This window comes from Mesitornis unicolor, unplaced genomic scaffold (assembly GCF_000695765.1).
Source record: "Mesitornis unicolor isolate BGI_N332 unplaced genomic scaffold, ASM69576v1 scaffold5735, whole genome shotgun sequence".
In the NCBI taxonomy this organism is placed as follows: domain Eukaryota; kingdom Metazoa; phylum Chordata; class Aves; order Mesitornithiformes; family Mesitornithidae; genus Mesitornis; species Mesitornis unicolor.
The window spans coordinates 19,932-41,905 of record NW_010186060.1 but is presented as its reverse complement, the minus strand read 5'-3'; the positions used below and the strand labels follow the sequence as shown (position 1 = coordinate 41,905).

General features: G+C 43.1%; 2 protein-coding genes across 2 annotated transcripts in view; one reads left to right on the top strand and one right to left on the bottom strand.

Annotated features, from left to right (window-relative positions):
* Positions 1–1,693, top strand: part of LOC104541064 (left-right determination factor 2-like) — a 3,246-nt gene extending 1,553 nt beyond the window's left edge. The window contains exons 3-5 of the mRNA XM_010185028.1: positions 4–47; positions 835–1,074; positions 1,354–1,693. Coding sequence (XP_010183330.1) covers positions 4–47; positions 835–1,074; positions 1,354–1,693 — 624 coding nt within the window. The remainder of the gene's footprint in view (positions 1–3; positions 48–834; positions 1,075–1,353) is intronic.
* A 10,233-nt stretch (positions 1,694–11,926) lies between these two features.
* The window catches only part of SDE2 (SDE2 telomere maintenance homolog (S. pombe)), a 10,225-nt gene continuing 177 nt past the window's right edge, over positions 11,927–21,974 (bottom strand). The window contains 8 exon segments of the mRNA XM_010185027.1: positions 11,927–12,020; positions 12,022–12,067; positions 12,408–12,558; positions 16,735–17,140; positions 17,727–17,838; positions 18,518–18,687; positions 19,225–19,336; positions 21,259–21,376. Of these exon segments, the coding sequence (XP_010183329.1) occupies positions 11,927–12,020; positions 12,022–12,067; positions 12,408–12,558; positions 16,735–17,140; positions 17,727–17,838; positions 18,518–18,687; positions 19,225–19,336; positions 21,259–21,376 (1,209 nt within the window).

The following is a 21,974-nucleotide window of genomic DNA, read 5'->3' as shown; positions in this document are numbered from 1 at the left end:
CAGCAGCAGCATGACGGTACCAACAGGACCTCCCTGGTAGACTCCCGGTAAGAAAGAGACCTCTCCTGAAGGCAGGACTCTAGTTATGGGGTAAGGGTCTTCTGGGCTGGGTCTGATGGGGTTACACCTGCAGAATGATGCTCTATAGCTTCTAAACCCAGAATGAGCAGATATTAGGTTAAGACTGCAATATATGTTGATTCATTGAAATAATCTATTTCTGTGTCAAATGATGCCATGTACTGCTTGGTCTTCCTTTCTAAAAACTCCCACCATGTTCACTTCTCTCTCACTCTCTAACTCACATGGGTTACTGGCTGCTGGTATTCTTTCCACTGGCCATTTCATTAGCTGGTTTAAATAAGTAAATTATGTAAAAAGCATCTGATTCTGTAGCCTTGAGCTCTGTGGAACCCTTGAAGGCAGAATTAGACATCAATCCAATTTTTTGAGTGGGTAGAAATGTTTTGCCCTAATGCAGCTAGGACAGGAGCAGGTGGGAGTAGTGATGTTTACCAGGGTGTTGTCATGAATATTGAGGCTGCGTATGATCCTGCAGTGTCATCTTGCTGTATGAGCATGAATGAATGCCTTGACATTAACATGTGCAAAGGGCATTATTTAGCCCTTCAGTGTGTGATAGATCTGCATGCTTCTCTTTGAGGTGTGAGTTAATTGCCATGGGTGCTTGCCCACAACACTCAGCAAAAATTATCGTGTAATCAAGGCACGTGACAATCTACAGGAAGCAAATTATTCTGCTGCAATAACAGTGCTGTGAGCCCAGGCTTTATCAGATGGACTTTTCTCTAATGCTGAGCCCCTGTCGCGCAGGCTGGTTCCCATACGTGAGTGGGGCTGGAAGCACTTCGATGTGACGCAGGCTGTGCATTACTGGCTGCGAAACAAGAGGCGAGAGCCCATGTTCCTGGAGGTCTGGATTGAAGGAGAAAGAGTAGGCAGCTATGCCTCAGAAATGGCCAAAGCCGTGTGTTTCACCTCTCAGGACCCCAAGGATAAAGCCCTAGGCAAGCCGGAATTGGTGCTTTACACCCTTGACTTGAAAGACTATGGGTACGTATGAAACCTAAATCTGTGCTGTCTCCAGTGTAACTTTGGCCCCAAATTATTGTACTGTCTGTGCCCACCCAGGGTGTGCAGCTCTTGCCCTTGCAAGTAAACTGCTATGAATGGAGGAGTTAGAGAGTTGCTGCTGAATCACACACGAAACCCAAGCATGGCCCAAGTTTAACGTCTCAGGACCTGCCTGTGCTATTAGCAGGGGGAATTATTTCTTCCACCTTCCTGGTTTCCAATGATGGCATCAGTTCTTGTTTCTCACTTGGCATGCAGGGGCCCCGGGGACTGCAAGGAGACAGCGGTGACGGGGAAGTCCACCTGCTGCCGGCAGAAACACTACGTCAACTTCCGTGAGCTCGCCTGGGCGCAGTACTGGATCATCGAGCCGGCAGGGTACCAGGCTTACCGGTGCTCAGGGGGCTGCCTGCAGCCCCCCAGCCCACTGTGGCACTTTGGCTACAGGGAGCGCTCCTGTGCTGTGGTGGAGAGCTCCCCGCTGCCCATGATATACCTTGTCAAGAGGGGCAACCGCACCGAGATTGAAGCGGCCGAGTTTCCCAACATGGTTGTTGAGAAGTGTGGCTGCGTCACGGACGGCATGGCGCTGGTGTGAGACACACACAGCCAGCCAGTAATGTCACCCAGCCCTGCCCAGAGCCACCCTGGTCCCCAGGGCCAGCGAGAAAGATCCTGGGGGACCCTGAGATACCCACCTGCAAGGGTCAGCATCAACGGAGGCTGTGGCTCTCCCATGCACCCCACTTCCCTGCAGAGAGGGTGCACTTAAAGACCGTGCAGAGAAGCATCCATCTTCACACATACCTATGTGAGGGGTACCTCTGGAGTCTAATACATCTTGTGGTGTCCTTCATGTTAGCCAAATTTCATTAAATTTGATGGAGCTGTGTCCAATTTATTTCAGTCCCCACCCGAGAGCATTGCAAACAGCTACAGGCAAAGGAGAAGTGATCATCACTGGGTGAAGAAGTAATGTGAGGGCTCAGCTTTTCGTTGTTAGACTCCTGGTTTTGGTCCTTGTCTGTCCAAGTCATGATTATGGTGAACTGGAGAGCAGAAGCACTTACATGTATATATTGTATACACACACACATGTACATATATATAGTATATGAATATATGTATGTATAATATACATACATGTATATGCATATACATACATATATACATGTATATGTATGTATAATGTACATACATGTACATACATAACGTGCATGTTGGATATATACCAACTGTCTACATAGATATGTGTACATAAAATATTGTCTCGAGCTCAAAGGAACATATATATATATGTGCATATATATCGCATATATACGTGTATATAAAATACTGTCTGGAACTCAAAGGATTATATTTTTGGCCCCTGCACCATGGGCTTAGCACAGTTTTAGGCAGATTCTTGAAGTCAGTGGGAGTATTAGGACTTAGGTTTGCTCACACAAGTAACAGTTTATAGAATAAGATCCTCATTTTTCTGGTTGTATATTAGTTATTTCATTTTAAGGATTTTTCCAAGGTTTGCATGCTTTCAAACGCAAGGAAACAATAAAATACAATTATTAAAGTAGCCATGTGTTTGCTTATATTTATTCTTAGGTCTAAAAGTGGAGGAAAAATCCCTTGCATCTTTCTGGACATATCCCAGTGCCCAGCTCTTCTAAACTTACAGTAAGAGCTCCTCTGAGTTACCTGTGTGATCCTGCCCACTTCTGGTAAAGCTCATCTGCTCAGGCAGGGGCTGGGATGGGGCTGAATCAGGAGGTGGAGCAGAGCCCACACCACCAGCACTTCACTTTGAGCAGCTGCAGAGTTTAACCCAACACTTCCTTAAAGAAAAAACGTAGAAACATATCTGATAGGCAAGAGGTGATGCTCTCCGTGTGAGCTGCAGCAGTGCAGTGCCAGAACCTGCAGGCAATCGACTGGAGCTGCAGTGCAGAAAGAGATGAGCTGCCTCCCAGTCCCTCCCTTTCCTGGTGCAGCATTTTAACCTTGACCTTTCTGTATGGACACCTGAACAACACATCTCCTGGGGAAGAGCAATGATAATGTGGTTTAATCCCTTTCTGAACTGTACTGGACTGTTGGCTAGGGTGTCACCAATGACAATGATTTCCATACTTGGTGTCAGATTCATCTCCTTGGTTCATAACCTACTGAGATTCCAGTGGCTCTGGGGATGAAGTGGTTCCTGCTGCATGGTCCCCCGAGACCATGACTGAACCCACTGCTGATGGGAGGACTCTGAAATAAGTTTGTCTGGCTAGAGAGGGTGGTCATGGGCCATGGAGCAGGTGAAAAGAGGGACTCATTGGACTCTGCGGTGGCTTTGAGTTATTCACTGGGAAGGCTGAGATGTCAAGTGTTCCTGCTGCCCTGTAGAACCCCAGGTCTGAGATTACCCAGGCATCCCTGCCATCCCCATGGGGAGGATGACACCTTGCACTTGTGTAAATGTGTGCGGCAAAAGAAGAGCTTTAAGGGGAGAAAAAAAGGCAGAAGTACAGACTCACCAGTGGCCAGCATTGGACTACAGCACTTACTGGAATGGGAACTGCATGAGCCAGATTGATCTCTGCCCATTTCCTTCTCATGACTATGTAGCATCTATCTTAATGGCACTGGCATGCAGCTCCAGCTCCTCTCCACCTCAGGGCAGGGCATAGCCTGAAGGCCATGATCTCAGTGATCACCAAGAGGAACAAAGAAGACGATTTATCTATTCAGGGTTGTGGGGAAGAAAGTGTTTTAACTGGTTCCCGCCAGAGAATGAAGAGCATTAAGCCTGGCTTCCCTTCAGCCTCCAGCTCTTGGGCTCTGGACTTCATCTTCCAGGCCTGTGAGAAATCCCATCCCTTGCAATCAGAGCCAGGCTGCTGCAGGAAGTGGGGAGCAGAGCATCACAGCGGGGATGCAGGGCTGGGACCAGCGAGGTGGACAAAGGCTGAGCTCTCTTCTGCTCCTCTCCACTGGGACCCTGTACTGCATCTGGCTCCTTTTGCTCTGACTTCCTGTGGACACAAGGTACCTAAAAACGTGCCGTGGGTCTGTGCACATGTGTGTGTCAGCTGGGGGAGACAGGGAGAAGGGGGGTGTTGGCCAAGGAGACTTGGTGTTACTGTGGGGACTGCTGTGGGTATTGTGGTGCAGGGGTGGGGTACAAATCTGTCAGCAACCAAGCCCTGCCAGCCCTGCCTCCACCATGGATGCTTATTTATTGCTAGGGGAGCCGCAGAGATGTCACAGCATCTCAGTCCCACTGCCTCTCTACATTCCCCCAAGCCCAGTGCATGGTGCCATCCAGGTCACAAGGCTGGTGATAAGCCCAGAGCAGAGGCCTGGGGAGGAGGTGATTTATAGAAGAGATTTACAGAAGGCTATACACACAGATAGAGCAGCCACCAGGCTGGGCATCACCAGCACCCAAGTCTGGCATCTCACATCCCCATCTCTTCATGCTGACAGTCTGTACCCCCAGTCCCTTCCCAGCAGCTGCACATGGGGTCTTCTGGGCACCTCCTGTATTACCCAGACCCTCCCTACCCAGACTCCACAGCACGACCATCATCTGCTAAAGCAGCTGAAAAATTAATTAAAAATTAACTTGCTGGGGCATTGTCTCACAGTGTGACCAATGCTGTGGCTAGTTTTTAACCCACACTTGGATTGAAACTGCACACTTTTGCTGGGGACAGAAGATTGCTCCTCAAATCCTTCTCTCCATGACAACAGCTCAGGTGACGTGCTCAAACAGCACAAGCACTGCATCCCTGTGTTGTGAGACATGCAACATGTCTCTCTCCTAAGCCTGTGTTTGCAACTCCTGCTGGCTTTGCAGCAAAAATGCAGCAGGCTGAGCAGTCAGGCTGATGTGGGGAAGGCTCTAGAGATTTCTGCAGCACAAACTCCAAGGCATAAGGCTATGGACAAAATATTGCCACACCTGGGGCTTTTTCAGACATCAGCCCCTGCTGTGGGAAATTATCTCCCAGGCTGTCATCTTCAATCCAGGCTGCATTTGCTGTGATACCTTCTGTGTGCTACCTTGCTGCTTTTATATTGGTACAACTTGTAATGCACACAAAGGCTGTCGAGCTGTCATGTTACCTTTTCCATCTGAGCGGCACCACAGTCTCTGAGGAAAGGCAGAACATCTTACGTACCTGGCAGCAACATGGTTCAGCATTAACATTTATGCTCTGCTGTAAAAAAAAAATAAAAGGAAGAGCAGTGCAGTGGCATAATGAACTCCATAGAAGGAGAAGCCATTTCAAAAAATGTAAGGGTTTTTTAAGGCAAAACCAATGTTAAAACATCAAGCATCCCCCTGCACTACTGAAAGCACAGAGCACTTGTGTGGTGCTGAAGGGAAAGGAGGTGTGTGCTGTTCAACAGCCCTGGTAATGCCAGGCTTAAAGTTCAGCTCTTCTGTAAGCGCTCACAGTGTCTGGGCTAAAGCTTCTCACAAGCCTGCACCCTGACCTGCCTTCATGACACTGCTCACAGATGATCTGTGAGGTCCTGCCATGTTTAATGGAGCTGGACATGGGGAAATCTATTGGTCTCACAAAAGCTTTTCATACGAGAGCCTGGGTGGGACAGCAGCACTTCCTCTCTGTTATTATCACATTTTAGGAGAGATAACAAAAGTTTCAGACCATGTTAAATGCGACTGCTAGCTGAGTTATATTGCCCTGCCAGATCCTTCCACAGTTTCATTTGAACCAAGGCTGTTCTTCCATTTCCTTTCAAAATCTACAGTAAGTTGCAGCTTTACCCTGCTGGTGAGACCTTATTTCCTCTCCCTCTCTTTTTCTTTTTCTCTCTGCATTTCACAAACTCCTACCAAGAGTGTCTGACACTTTGCCTTTCAGGGCAGCCTTCTAATTGCTGGTGTAAGTGGAAAGTCAGGTGCCCAATCCACATCCCTCCAAAGGTGATAATCAGGGGAGCTCCTGGCTGTGGCTGGGAACAGCTGGAGTCTGGGAAAGGGGAACCCAGGGCAAACAGAAGGGGGAAGGCAGATATCCTGCAGGACTTTGATATTTTCAGAGGAGCTTCATAACAGCCTCAACATCTCCTAGTTTTTACTATTAATTTAATGTGAAATTAGCTCCTGTGCAAAGTGCTGGATTTGCAGCCAGGACCTGAACTCCTCTGCCCATTCCTGGAGCAGATGCAGGAGAGCAGCCTGCAAAACGTTAGCGCATTTCAGAATAAAGCAGATTAAAAAGCTACTCAAAACTGTTGCCTTCTGGCCTGTACTCCAGGGGTACAAGGGCACTCCAGAGCTGTGTGGATGCTGGGGGGTTTCCAACAGCTAAACCTGCAGGTACAGAATAGCAATGGCAGAAAATAAGAAGTTATTTGGAGATGCTGGGCCCTGGAAAGTCAAGTCGTAAGACTCTCACTCAGCTCTCACTCTCCTTTCTGACAATTGCTGAATCAGGACTTTTTAAAAAAAGCTATTTAGTAGTTTTGTTTTAAAGGTACTCCTGATGTTTATTTGCATTTTTCTGTTTACATTTTTCCTCCTCCTGATTTTCTCAGTGATGATAAATCCACTCCTTTGAAATTCCAAGTACCTGTATCCCTTTTAGAAGTTTGTTTTCTGTTTGCTGAAGATGAATGCAAGCAGGTCACAACTGCTACTTCTAAGGTGACTGCTAATTTCCAGCCCAGTGGCCAATGACTCTCTGTCACCCTTGGGAGGTCTCAGCGAGTTACCTTGTGCCGGATGCAATATCACACAGGTCATAGGTATCATCTACAACCACCAGACATCCAGGGATGTTTTGATTAAGCTGTGTAATAATTTCAGCAGATGTTTCGCAAGCTGGCTGGCTGCTCATAAACACTGCTCTCCTTTCCATACATCCCAGGTAGGTCTTTCAAGAGCTTCTTCCTCCTTTTTTGTGCCCCAAGTTTTGTGGAAATTCCCACTTCCTTGTGTCTGCTTAGAGACACACAGCGACCACAGCAGGGAGAAGCAGGACGTGCAGCACATGCATTCAGACCACCAGGACACTTTCCAAACAGGCAGAGCTGCTAGGTCCAAATCCAGACCTACCAGCCCCTGCCCAGCCTCTAGCAGTGCTGGAAGGCAGCAGTGCCTGCTCAGCTTTTCCTCCACAGCCAGAGTAGGTCAGAGCAGTTGTCACCTCCCCACCTTTGGGTGCCATTAGATATGTTAATCTGCAAAACCTCCCTAATTGCTCAGCTATAACTGAATGCAAAGGCAGCTAAGGTGGCTGTGTTAACTAGGGAGCAGTCTTTAACAACTCTGGCTAAATGCCTTGGAGGAACCTTTAAGATTTAAAAACAGCACCTTCCTGTAAATGGACATTGCTACAAACAAACCTTTACTATGTCAACATTCTCCACAAAGCAAAATCTCAGATAAGAATGAATTTCAGGTGGATCAAAATGATTAATTTTGGCTGTTTCTGGAATGGGCAGAAAGGCATAAACATGATCCAATATCCCTGCTCTGCAGCAGCACTGTGTGTGCACACCACGGGACAGAGACAGGGCCCCCAGTCAGTTATTTTGTTCAAAGGTTTGAGAGTTTCACCAGTGCTGCTGACCCTGGACACATCCCTGCTGTTAGTTCAGTGCCACCTATAGTGGCAAGCGTAGAAGCTGTCGGATTGAGAGAAACCTGGGAGAAATTCCTGCGCGCTCCAGCAAAGTGGTGTTTAGGTCAAAACACTGAAGTGGCTTTTTTAGTAACTTGTTTATTTGTTCATGTTGCAGAGGCCTTCTCAGGCAAGGAAAATGGAAAAGGAGCCTCTTGGTAAAGGCTGGCAGCTGTTGCTGTGATGATCTGCTGCTGCTGCTGCTGTTTCTAAACTCCCCCAGGTTATTTATTGACCTGCAGCTCCTGCAGCTCAGTTCAGAAAACAGATAACAGTCCTAATCCTACAGTGCACTTGTGAATACCAGCTCTTCAGTACTCCCTGCACTGCTGGGAGATCCCAAGACAGAAATCATCAGTGGAAATCGAAAACATAGTTAAGCCAAGCCAAGCGGGGTTTTGTGATACTCGTCTTCTCTAAACTTTGTAACCATTTTCACTCAACTGCAACAAGTTTTTGGTCTTCTGTGCCACAGAAAGAAGCCAGGAAATAAAGGGTTATTCAGGTTTAGCAATGAATGCTCCTGTTTGACCATGCTGGATGGTTCACTGTGTTGCTTTTCGGGACTGACACACTGAGTGATCAGTGCATCAAAGGCTTGTTAGAAAGCAGCACAGAAGGAAACAGTGTGCTCTAATTCTGAACTTGCCAGCCAGAAGCAATTTCTTATCAAAGCTGAGTATTTTGCCTGAGTAATGACCTGCCCTCTTCCCTGCTATTTTTTTGCATATTATATGTACTTAAATTTCTTTCTAGGGCATAGATGGATCTCTGTGAGGCAAGAAAAAGCCTCCTCTCAGGTTTGTGCCAGTGTTTTTTCCTAATTAGTTTTTTCATTCAGTATCTCTGAAATACAAGAGAAGCAAAAAGCAGTGCTCCAGATCTCCTAGATGTTTGAAATAAATGCATTTAAAATGACACTTCAGAAGAATTCTGTAAGTCACACCACATGCTTCCTGGGGAAGTGTTTGCGTGGGAGCATGAACCTTTTCTCTGGAAAGATGTTCACAGTTTTGGTGCATTTACAACCAGAAACACTTTTGAAATCCAAAGCTGCAATAATCCTTGGAAAAAGAAAGATACAGACAGGGTACTGCAAACTCTGCGTCATGCTCTGGCCCTAGGCTATAAAGATCACCTCTATTCTGAGGCCATTCTGTCCAATGGAAGTGGCCCATACTATGTTGGAATCGTTTCAGTTTATATTTTTTTTTAACTGGTGTTTGTTGACTTCCTGCTTTTCTTGCCCAAATTCTTACGAAAGCTTCAAGCACTTCAGCTACTTGTTTCTGTTCTGTAGAAGAATCAGTCAGACCCTTGTTTGTTATCCAGCTGTTTTCTGAAGGACACCCTGTGGACACATGAAGGTCTAGTAAAGGTCTAGCACTTCCAGTGAATGTTCACAGGGCTCTCGAGACACAGTTTTGCTCTAGGCTAACCCTTTGTGTGGGCATAACCCACAGCAAACACTTGTTCCTGTTTAGATCATCAGGAGCTAAACAATTCCCAAATAAATGTGCCAAAGTGAGGAGTTTATTCAAGGTACACATAAGCTGTTGTTCTCTCACACAGATGAAGGGTGTTTCTTTCAATTTCAGCACTACTGAAGACAGTTTATCAATAGGGTGTTTGGTGCTACTGCTGGTTTAAAATACTCCAGTTCCCCATCACCCACCAGCCTATTTATTTATAGGGAATAAAGATTCCCTATCCTACGTAATGCTACTTCGGTTTATGTGGCTCTAACAAATCTGTGCCAGGACCATATGCCCCAGCAGGGAACTGATTTGGTTTAACAAGGAACCCACACCAACAAAAAAAGGCAAATAGGGATGTATGGGGTAGACTTGGAAATGTCTGTGTCAGTGCAACTGAATCAAGAGTGCAATTGCAGTGAGGGGAAGTAACTTAGGAAAGAGTTGACAAAACACATCACTGAACTGGCCCATTCACTTTTGGCCCATGCTATCCTTGCCGCACTACAATGGAGCTTCAGCATGTTCATACAGCTGAAGGTTCTCCTGACCCAAATGATGTGCATGCCTTTCTATGAGTGGCTGTAAGCACACTGAAGGCTTGCCCCCCAAGTGGGACCGCTGTCACTGTGTAACATTCCCAACAGGCGCATTTACACCAGCAAAACTTCATTGTGCTGAGGTGACTCCCAGGTACCCTCCATTCCAGTTTCCTAGTGAAATATACTCAGTAAACAACAAGGTCCATTTGTCCCGTCACAATCCCCACCAGATGTGATTTGTGAAGTCTTAATGTCTCCCTCCTCCCTCTTTATTTCCTCCCCCCAAATTTTCCAAGGCTCCTTTATAGATTAAAATAACAGACATGTCAAGTATTTTATTGCCACCAAACATCTACTTACTGACTTACTATATCATTTCCTACAGATAAATCACTCTTCATCATACAAATCAGATTTTACTAATGATAAGCTGCAAAATGCTAAGTTCATTACTTTTGGATCACATGTAAGTAAACAGAACAGTTTAAATGTGCTTTAACAATTTAGCCCCCAAGTGCTATGAGTTATGTTTTCAGAACACTGTCAAACAGATCCACAGGTGCCAGGTTTGTGTATGACAGTGTAATTACCAGCATTGCAAACATCTGCCTATCCTTTTCATAACTCTCTGGGATGCTAAAAAAGCTTATTTTGTGGATATAAATTCAGAAGCTGGAGATACCGAGGACTTTTACTTAACCACATCAAAAGTGCCTGCAAATAGGTAAACAGTCTCAAATCCATCTTGTGGGTAGAAAAACTATAGGTTGTTTGTTGGTTTTTAACTGTGTTTTTGCCTAGACATCAGCTGCCGCATTAGAAATAAACTCCACACTTCCCAGCTGGCACCCCTGCCCTCAGCAGGGCTGAGGACCTTCTACCAACCAGGATCTAAGCAAAACAACACGAGGGTGGCAGGGAGGTAGGGGGTGCTGCAGGCCAGGCCCGCAGCGACACCTGCCGGCGTGGGACTCCTGCAGCCCCCCCCGCACCCCGCCTCTGCCCCCACCCACCAACCCACAAACCCGCGGGGCAGTGGGCGTGACAACGTCAACTCCCAGCGAAGCCTGCGTGAGAAGTCGCGTTGGTGAGGGAAGGCTGCATCTTCAGGTTCATCAGCGTTTCGGAGCAGCTGCTGCACCACCACCACCACATCTTTAAGGTCCCTCCCAACCCATTCTGTGATCCTATGGCTGACTGAACAGCTTGCCTGGAGGGTTTGTGAAGAATGAATCCTTGAGCTTTAATGCTCTCTCTCCATCCCCAAGTTACAAGCATAAACAAAACAGCTTCCAAGAAGAAAGTTCTTAAGACTGTAAAACTGTCTGAAACACCAGATGCAAACTGCTCAAGCAGAAACACTAAATACTACATGAGTGAATTGATCTCCTAGCATTTGCAGCCCATTTCCTACCAGTATCGTATTTCAAAACTTTATGAATCAAACTTCAAAACAGATAAATGGATGATATGACTTCAGAACAGGAGAGATAATTTTTATTTTTTCAAGCATCTCTTACAAAAAGCCTGATAAGCAGATCATAAAAATAATATTCTCCAGCATATGGTGGTAGAATCTGAGGCACCAAACCGAACGCTTTCTAAAGGCCTCTCAACCCAGAGAAGTGGCAGCTGCACCAGCAGCCCCACAAGCGAGCTGCCCTTCCAGCAAGGGGCCCTCGCCACCCCACAGGACAACTCCCAGCGCTGAAACTACAGACGCTGCTCTAGAATAAAGCGCTACCACTGCAGGTATTTAAGTCCTTGGGAGTCAGTTCCATTGCTTTTATCACTGAAAAAAACCCTCAAACCCAAACAGAAAAACCCCAAACAAACACAGAACTAAAGCCCATCTTAAACTTCCCATTCAGCTTCAGAGGATCACTCCACATCATACTAACCTTCAGCAGCAAGTGTACTTTATTCCTTTTAATTCCTTAAGTATGTGATTCTCTTTTCCCGTCACTCAGATACTTTTCCAGAGCAAAGTAAGTAAATGCCCTCATTTAACTTCTATAAGAAATACTTAAACGCATTTATATCAACCCTGACATCCCACAGAAACTCACAGAACAGCATATTTATTTATATTGACATCATCCATACAAAAATGTTCTTTTTATATAAAGAAACTTCAGCTTTTAAGAAGGGATCATAAGTTCAATGTTTCTCACTTGACAGTTGTAACTGTGCTAACTGGAATACACATTGAGATTCAATATAAAGCTAAAAAAGGATTGCTTTTCTTAAAATAGGTGATGATAGGTAATACAACCATTTTCCAGAAAACATCCAGGTTATTTCTTTCCATATACAGTGAGTTTGTTCTAGCTGTTGCATTAAGACTTGTTATAACAATCTGTAAAGCTTATCAAAAGATAGTATGTTCACTCTTTTAATATTGAACACATAACTAACTCGCTATCTAGCAACTTACCCTGTGTTACATTAATAGAACTTCCTTAAGAACAGAAACAAAAATCTATCCAGGGATGCCAAAGAATTCTATGTGGCAGTACAGAATAAGAAAGATTTAAAAGCACATAGACAGAAAATCATGTTTTAAAAAAATATGTATTTTAAAAATCACTTTTTTTTCCCTTTAGAGGGCTTTGCAAACAAGGTAGGATCAATCTGGTCTCTAGACAGACCTCTCACTGAAAAAAGCCTTACTGCTCTCTCCTTTAAAGTGCCTCCACATTTCAGTCCCAAAGACATCAATTCCATCTTCAGTTTATCTAAACCCAGAGCTTCCAGTTCAGCAGCAGAGTTGAACACCAGCAGGTCTATTGGTTCCACCTCCTGCAAGGGGAAAAACATCCCATCAATGACTATTTTCTTCCTGATGAGGGGAGGACAAACAAGTATAGACAGAATGCTTCATTTTACAGAAGACCTTCAATTAGAATTATCTCCAAGTCTTAATTACTTAATAAAGTTGCGCAATGTCTCCGTATGTTTTATGTTGGATATTATAATTATTACTGGTACCTACGCTACCAAAGTACTAATGCATCATGCACAAGTAAACTGAAACTAGCTAGCAGCCTCATCATAAAACATGCAAATCTTAGCAGAGATAACACACCCAAGAGCAGGGTGAATGCCCAGGTGAGCTTTGTACCTAGTGTCCAATATGCTGCTACAATTCTACTCCTGGCAGTGCCTCTGGTTCCTAGTCAAAGGCTCGTTCTAACATGTCCAGACAAGCTGTAGATGTGCTTAGGCTTGCAACATACACTGCCTCCAAGATAGTAAAAAACTGGTCATTTTAAACAACATAAACACCACTTAACCTTTAAAATCATTCCAGTAGAATTAACATGTTCTACTTGCAGTAGAGGAATGCCAAAAAAGTAAAATTAAAAAAATTAAGTGGCAGTATTTAACCTTATTCCTCTGGAGACAAAATGGTCTACACTGTTTTTATACCCAGGGCAGTTATGTGCTCCCAGAAAACTGAATTAGAACAACAGCCCACCATCTTACCTAGCAGTTCAGTAGCTTAACCTTGGCTTCCAGAGGCATGGCAAAGCTATTGGCCCCTTTTTAGACAGGTGCAGAGTACAACCAATATACCCAAAGCAGAAGCAGGAAGGACGATGAATAGTTATTTCTAATGCAGTTACACTGTAATTATAGAAATAGCTATAAAAGCACCCCTCTTCTTAGTAAGATAAAAGAGCAAGTTCTGAAGTTCGCATCTCATCCTGACACAAGAAAATGGATTAAAATTTCACCTTAAAAGGAGATTAGTGTGTTTGCAGAATAATTGATGGTTAAAGGGATCTCAACAGATTGTCTAGTCCAAGGCCAGAGTCTCGACCACAAAAGAACATGGACAAAGACCGGATAACTAAAAAGCTGGCATTTACTAACAGACTAAACTCCAACACTAACCATTAACACAATAAAAATGACCAAAAAAATCTAAGCCCACTTTAATACTTAAAGCTCGTATTAGTCTTTGGTACATCAAAGGGACTTCAGAGCAAGTAACCCCATAGGATAGGGCTCCAGAAGGTAGGTGGATCCAAGAGAGCTGGTTAATATTCAAGAGCCATTTCCTCCAAGCTCAAGATAGGAACATACCGATGAGTAGGAAATCAAAGTAAGGAAGCCAGGAGACCTGCATGGCTGAGCAGAGCTACCAGATAAACTCAAGTGGAAGAAGGATGTTTACAGAAGAGGGAAGAAGGGGCTGACCACTTGGGAGGAATATAAGGACGTTGTCAGAGGATGTAGGGACGCAACAAGGAAAACTAAGGCTTCCTTAGAATTAAACCTGGCAAGGGAAGTCAAGGACAAGAAGAAAGGCTTCTTCAAGTACACTGGAAGCAAAAGGAAGGCTAGAAGAAATATGGGCCCACTACTGAATAAAGTGGGTGCCCTAGTGACGGAGAATAAAGAGAAGGCAGAGTTACTGAGTGCCTACTTTGCCTCCATCTTTACTGCTAAGGCCAGCCCTCAGGAGTCCCAAAGCTTTTGAGACCACAAAGGAAGTCAAGAAAAAGGAAAACTTTGCCTCACTTGAAGAGGATTGGGTTAGAGAACAGTTAAGTAAACTGGACATCTATAAAGCCATGGACCCTGATGAGATGCACACACAAGTACTGAGGGAGCTGGCAGAGGTCATTGCTAGGCCACTCTCCATCATTTTTGAAAAGTCCTGGAGAACAGGAGAGGTGCCTAAGAATTGGGAGAAAGCCAATGTCTTCAGAAAGGGTAAGAAGGAGGACCCAGGTAATGGCAGACCAGTCAGCCTCACCTCCATCCCTGGAAAGATAATGGAACAGCTTGTTCTTGGCACCATCTCAACGCATGTCAAGGAAAAGAGTGTTAGCAGGAGTATTCAATGTGGATTCACTGAGAGGAAGACATGCTTAATCAATCTGATGGCCTTTTACGATGGCATAACTGGATGCATAGATGAGGGGAGGGCAGTGGATGTGGCATACCTTGACTTCAGCAAGGCTTTTGACACCGTCTCCCATTACATCCTCATAGCCAAACTTAAGAAGTGTGGTCAGGACAATGGAGTAGTGAGGTGGATTGGGAACTGGCTGAAGGGCAGAACTCAAGAGTTGTGGTCAGTGGGGCAGAGTCTACTTGGAGGCCCGTGGTGTTCCTCAGGGGTTAGACTAGATGGTCAGAGAGGTTCCTTCCAACCTCTGCCATTCTGTGGTTCTGTAATACCAGCATTGGGAATGAGGTTGTTCCATTATGAACTCAGCAAAGACAATTAACACTAGAATTAGAACCTTTGTCCTGCTACGCATACAAAAAAAGACTGATTGCCTCATTATTCTTGTCCTACATAAAAAAATAAAATCCATCAAGGACTATTATAAAATATTTCCACCTGCAATAACAATCTGCCACAGCATTGGTGGAGTTTCCTGTTCCAGGAATAGACACTCTCACAAATACTGAGCAAAAAGTAAACAGCAAAAAATGGTAAACATCCTGTTTAGAATTTGTCAGCCCTAGTAGTACAGTAGATGACAAAGTTTAATTTACCAGATTACATCCTTGGTCTTGTTACCACTTAACTGTATTAAACTTTCACTTTTCAGAACTCGGTCACTAGCAGTGGCAGCCAATAGTATATTTCCTGTTCAAGCTGAAACAAGGCAGAAAATCCAAGCAATTCCCTACTCCGAAAAAAACGTGCCACATACTGTTTTACTGATGGAATAAGCCTAGAGATTCATTACCCCAAAAAAATTGTAATAGTAATATCATGCAAGGGGAAATAAAGCACAAGTACTGATACCTTTTGCTGCCAAATATTAGTTGGGCTTTCACCAATTTGGTGGGAAAAGCTCTATTCTCTCTTGGCTGGAAGACTGATCCAAAGCCTCCTCAGCAAAAGAATCCCAGACATCCTCCTGCCAGTCACCAGAGAAGGAACCCCATGGTCAGCACTGCGCCCAGTCTGGCCGAGGGCTAACCCAGACTGCCTGCAGATATAATGGTGTGGCAACAGCAGAGACCTGCTTCCATCATGGATACACCAGATGATCAATTTGAAAACCACTCTGCCACCATCTGCAGTTCAGACGCAGCCTATCATTTATACTAATCCTGCCTCCCTACTGAAGGGGCTGCAGATTTCAGATTTTCAATGGTCAACAAAGAACTGAAGTTTGCATGAGACTACTGGGTTCTCTGTGAACTAGACTCAAGTCTTTTCATAATAAAAACTAAGAAAGATCAACTGATTGGTTTAGGTGGCATCTACTTGGAATAACTTCAAATTTAAACACTGAGGTCAATTCTAAACATTAAGATCAAATGATGTTATAAATAAATTAGTCAAACTGGACAGTTTTTGGTAGTGTCTCAAAAAGTATTTATAAGAGTCTTTCATCCTACAGAAGGGTTTCATTTTCCTTTTCCCCCCCTCAGTGAAGAATTTTGGATCCAGATTATATTTATGTAGAAAGAGAAAAAAACCAAAACAATAACAACAACAAAATCCAAGGGAAACACAGACCTCAGGAAAGACAATACTAGACAGCCAAGGGCAACCGTAACTTAGCAGAAACTTCAGACTATTAAAATCCTAATCTTATAAAGTTCTTCCTTGACCCATTCTACTTAGCATCTCTCAACACAATGCTACCATACTACAATTCAACTTTCTCCATGGAAACACTGTCAACCAAGAACCTTATTTGGCTGCAGTTTCCATTAAAATTGCCACATTCCATTTTCCTAAGTTGTATGATGCACCTTCAGTTAAGCTGTTTTTCTTTTTAACCTTGGGATTTTTTTGTGCTCTGGATCAAACTCTGAAGATTCTATTAGCTTCTGACAGAGACGATAATTCTAATCCAAGCACTTGTAGCTAATGCACTGAAGTCACAGGATACAAATCCCCTCCTCCCTTTTCTGCGATCCACAAAGGGAAAAGTGACTGACTAAAAGCAGCTGAAGAAAAAGACAGCACATTTTGTACTGCTTCACACTTACTGTGCTCTGTAACTGGTACGTTTCCTGTGCCTTAGAAAAAACACTTCCTTGCTCTTCTTTCAGAGCTTGGGTTACCTCATTCTTTTCTTGAGCCTCTTCCTTCAGGGGCTTTATCATTTTACTGTTTTCTTCAGCTGGAATTTCAGTCTGTCCACCTGTGTGTGTCTCTCCTTGCAGATATCTTCTAGCACCTTCTGGCTGCTCCAGTGGTTTCTCAGCCGCACTGGTAGCTGGACTGTCCTTTACCAAATCCACAGAGCTGCTTGAACATTCATTTGAACTTCCAGGATTTTCATTGCATCTGCTGCTTGATGGACAACTTCCGTCAGATGCATGAGGGGAATCATCTTCACTGTCATTCTCAGAATCTGAACTGTCACAATCATCCAATCCTTCCAATCCCAGCCTGGCACAATCAATATGTTATTAATGAGTATGCATCTATTTTCACCACTTTTCTCTTTCCAAAACTCACTTCAGAGAGCTGCAGTGAACTACTCTAGCAGCTATTTAGGATAGTTTAGTAAAGAGCTGCTAATAATGAGCAGGACCCAACATCCCCCAGTAACAGTTATCTTTTTACAGCATGCCCAATAAATGTGTGCTATCTATTGCTACTTCAAACATCACTGGAATCATTAAGACTTCTCTTTCATGTTAAATGAAATGAAAAATGCCAAGGGGAAAAAATTCTTCTAAGTTTATTGTAAATTTAATTCATTAATGAAGAAAATGACAATGGGAAGTAGTGGAATATAATCATATTAGAGGGAGGTGGAAAGGGTGCCTATTTTTGCGAGTAAAGTTTGTCTGGGACAGAATTATATGACAGAAGCAACATTCACTTTCAGTTCTCCAACTTAATAAGTTCGATTTACTTATTCCTATTTAAGTCTACATCTCAGATAAGACGTTGCTTACTTGTATGTACCTAACCTTTCATCCTTTTCAAGGCTTAATACTTGAGTATAAAAACAAGGCATAACGCTTACCAAAAACATTTTCTTTTTCGAGATTTTGTTCCATTCTTTCCAGGTTCACCTGGACGCTTCCGACTGCCGCCACTTTGCGGTGACACTGTTTTGCTTGAAATAGCCTGCAATCCTTCAAAACAAAGTTAAAAACCTACTTCATCAGAAGGCAATTCAAGTACGCTGTAAATTCTACTAATCTTTTAATTTCAGGTGCAAATTAAAATACTAACAATATAATCACCATTGGTGCACATTTCTGTAGACTCAAAAGCTTCAAAATGAACTCATTAGCAGCAAAAGCTTTCCTGCACAGCCTTACTAAAGCACAAAGTCAATTAAATTCGGATTCCTGAACTGAACTCTCAGGTTCTACGTCCCATTCAGCCTCAAGTTTCACTATCAAGCTGCCAGCAAGGGAACAATCCGTGTTTAAATAATATAACTACAAAGAACAGTAAGTGAAACAAGGTATTTTGTAGTTGGATTCAATTTCTAGATTCTGTAATTCCTGCAGCTGAACTAGCATTACTACCTTCACAGAATTTTGCTTTTTTAATGAGATGACACTCTAGCACAGCAAGACAAAGCATCATTTGTATCTATGTTGCACTGCTCAATGAAATTTAAGAAGCAGCAGCCAGAGGAAAAATTAAATCCAACAGATTTTACCGGAATTTAAAATTTCATTCAATTGAAAGAGTTACTCTCAGCAATTTTTTTTTTTTAGTTTTCATACTGGAGTGAGGCTATATGGACTTCTAGTTTGCTTTATTTTTTGAAGAGAGAAAGTGAGGTTCAAACTAAAATACCTTTAAGGACTGAATCTTCTAGCCGCTCAGACATTTCATGATACTGCTGCTGGTAGTCTGGATTTGTGGTAAAGTGCTTTGGCTCTGCAAGTTTCCGCTGCAGCCTTTCCAAGCGCCTTTGCTCCTTGTCTGCTTCCCGTTCTGCTTGCTGCTTTACCCATTCAGCCATCCTGCAGATGACAGAACCATGAAAATATCAGTGTTTCCAGCATTTAATGTAATACCAGTTTGTCGCTTTGCAACTCCAGAACGCTTCTAACACCTGCTAGGATGCGAGACAATGGGAAATGACAACTAGCAACACCCAGGGGAATTACTGAAGGAATATATAGAAATTCTGCTACAGATAAGAGAGTACAGTTTATTCTGGAAGCCAGAAACAGCAGTAAGGTCACATATCCCCAATATCATGGTCTTGCAGCTTCAGAGGAAAGAACTGTGAGAATTCCAGATAAGAAAACCAAGATGTGCACAACAATCTCTCAGAAGCAGGCTGCAGTACAATCACATCTATTTTACTGTAATATGATTACAGTGAGAAGAATCCTGTTGGCTTCCAGTCTATCTCTGCTCAAGATTTCACTTTAGCTCTTTTAGTATTCAAACTAAAATTTCACTGCTACAACAGCTTGTCATTTGACCTTTTGTTACAGTGAACTACATGGACAGTTTATTTTATCATTCTAGCTTCTAAGAAAATGTCTTACGCTTTTTCATGATTGACATCTCGAAGCCTCCTTCCACTGAGATCACGGCAAGCCTCTCTATTTGTTGTCTTTTCAATCTGAGCACCAAGTGCTCGCAGCATAGATCCAAACCCTGAGAAAAAAGTAATCAAGAATTAGCTAACAGAAACAAATAGAGATGAGCTAATATGCAAGAAAATAATTATGAAAAAAGAATACAGTGAATTCAACACCTTCCTCTTCTTCAGTTCAACTGAAATAAAGGGCAAGTTGAAAGTTGCAACATGTCAGAGAATTGTCATTGGGTGAAATGCTGAAACACTAAGTGAAAAGAAGGTATCCAGTGTTTACCACTCATCTTGTTTTTATGCTCCTGATATCACACCAGATGGACTCCAGATTTACTAGAATCTGTGCAGCATGTCTAACAAGAAAGCCTATTTCTGGACTCTCCCAGCAAAATGGTTTGAAACCTTTTGCATCTAAGATAACTTCCTAATTTAGGCTCCTCAAGTTCCTTTAGCCTCCACCAATCTTAAATCTCCTTTTTAATATAAAACTAAAATGAAATAACTTTTTTAGCAGATAGCCTTAGCTGCTTCATCAAGATGATCCTGATGTACAACATTACACTGGAGAGCGCCGTGTGTCCCATCAACCCCCCAAAATGGATTTCTATATATTACTCAGCCACTAATTACTCACAGGCAAGACTGCTAATTTCTCTCAGTCCCACTTTATGTTGTCTCCAGTTGGAGAAAGACACTTGTTCAAGTACCTCAAATAAGCACAACGCGGATTAATGTTAATATAATCCTTCAAACAATTTGAAAGCAAAGAACGTGGACCTAGCTGCTACACCTAGCCAGGCATGCTCCCAAAAATGCATTCACTAAGGCTGTAGAAGTTGAATTATGTCTGGCAATAAAATGTTCCGTTCTCTTCTAAGCCAGCATGATCTTCTCTTGAGATCATATAGTAAGTCTCAACAATTCTGATCTGTGATTGTGTTTTTTATCAGGTTTTGAAGTTATAAAGTCAAAACAAAAGGAACACTTTAGAAAGCAGCCAAAATTGTTAAAGAATAACTTTGAACTGACCCCAGTGGCACATCAGTAGCACAGAGCGAATCACAGAATGCGTACCATGCGTCATCCCAGGATAACTGAAGCTGATGGGACAATAGGTGAGGAAGACACATCCTATGCTATAAACTTACATGATATACACCACTCTCAGGGCAGTTAAAGAAAACACAATACTTCATAAGCCACAGCAACAATATTTATTTCTAGTTCTATCTAAAACTGAAGAGGGCAAAGTAAGCAGAGCTGCAGTCTGATGCAAGGCTGCACAATGATTCAGCATTTTAGCTCAAAAGCTGGAACATTCGGAGAACTGGATTCAAAAAGCAAACATATTGACTACCACTACACTCAAATACTCTGGTAAACTTGCTTCACCCATCATGCTGCATTTTAGGGAAAGTCCACATTGTCAGTGGCTACATCGTTTTGTATGTTTAATATACATCTTCTGCAACACAGTTAAAATACTTTGTCAATATAAGGAGTCAAGTTTAAATTTAATTCTTTCATTTTTAGGCTACCGAGATCCTGGCATCTATGTATTTTTTCATATAAGAGAAGACAAAAATCAATTAGGTCATATAATGCACACAAATCACAGACTATTTGTACCTGCAATACTTGTCCTAAGTGGCCATGAATGAAACTTAGGGCCTAAGAAGCCAGGTGCTTTTAAACACAATTTCAAATATGATGCAGGTTACAGATTTCTACTAGTAGAGATAAGCTGACCAGGGATGCAAAGAAGAGCTATGCCAGCAAAGCTGTTAGCTGAACTGCAGCTTCTCTGGTCAATTCTCAGCTTTGCACAGAGTTCGGTTTTGGCTCAGAGACATTATAACACTGTAATCCACATTACAAGAGATCTGCTAATATATTAGGACTGCTGCTATCAGTATAGACTATGGTATAACAAACATTTTTTAACCTAGGAATCTAATCAATAACAAGCAGTTAAGCGACAAACCTCCTTTTCCACCACAAAGTCTTGGTTCCAGACTATAAACAGCTCCATTCTGCAATGTATCTTCATCATTAACCAGTTGCCCGTTACATTTCACATACAAACTTTCTTCAGGAATATTCTAAAAAATAGTAAAATTGAGTCACAGAACCAACTGAAAATGAAACATTCTGACAAAGTAAATCGTTAAGTAGCAATGTTTCCTTCCTTCCTATAGAAACAGAGAGGAAGCAAAAACCAGACTATCTTAAAAGCATAAACATTCTCTATGGTGCTTGGTTTGATTCCTGCTTACTGAAGGATTAAACACAGTCTAAATCAGCTTGTAAACAAGAATGGGGAAGAGCTGTGCTCTAGGAAAATCTATACTAAGTGCTAAAACATTCTGTATTAAATAAAAAACAAAAAAAAACCCCAAAACCAAACAAGGCCCACATTTTTGGGGCTGTACAGAATTTAAGATTGATAGCTTCCATATGTATATAATATATATGACACTGTAGAACTCTTTTATAGCAAACCATCCTTCTCAGCTAAGTGATAGCAACGAAAAGACACGCGCCACAGTCGCGACATGCGACAGCCCATCAGTCATCCCTCTACCGCGACGCGGCCGGAGAGGTAGGCCTCACGGTCACCGGGAATGGGGCGAGGGGAGATGTGCGGCCTGTGAGGAGCCGCCGCCGGCACCGAGTGCCCAGCGCTTTCACCCACCCCCT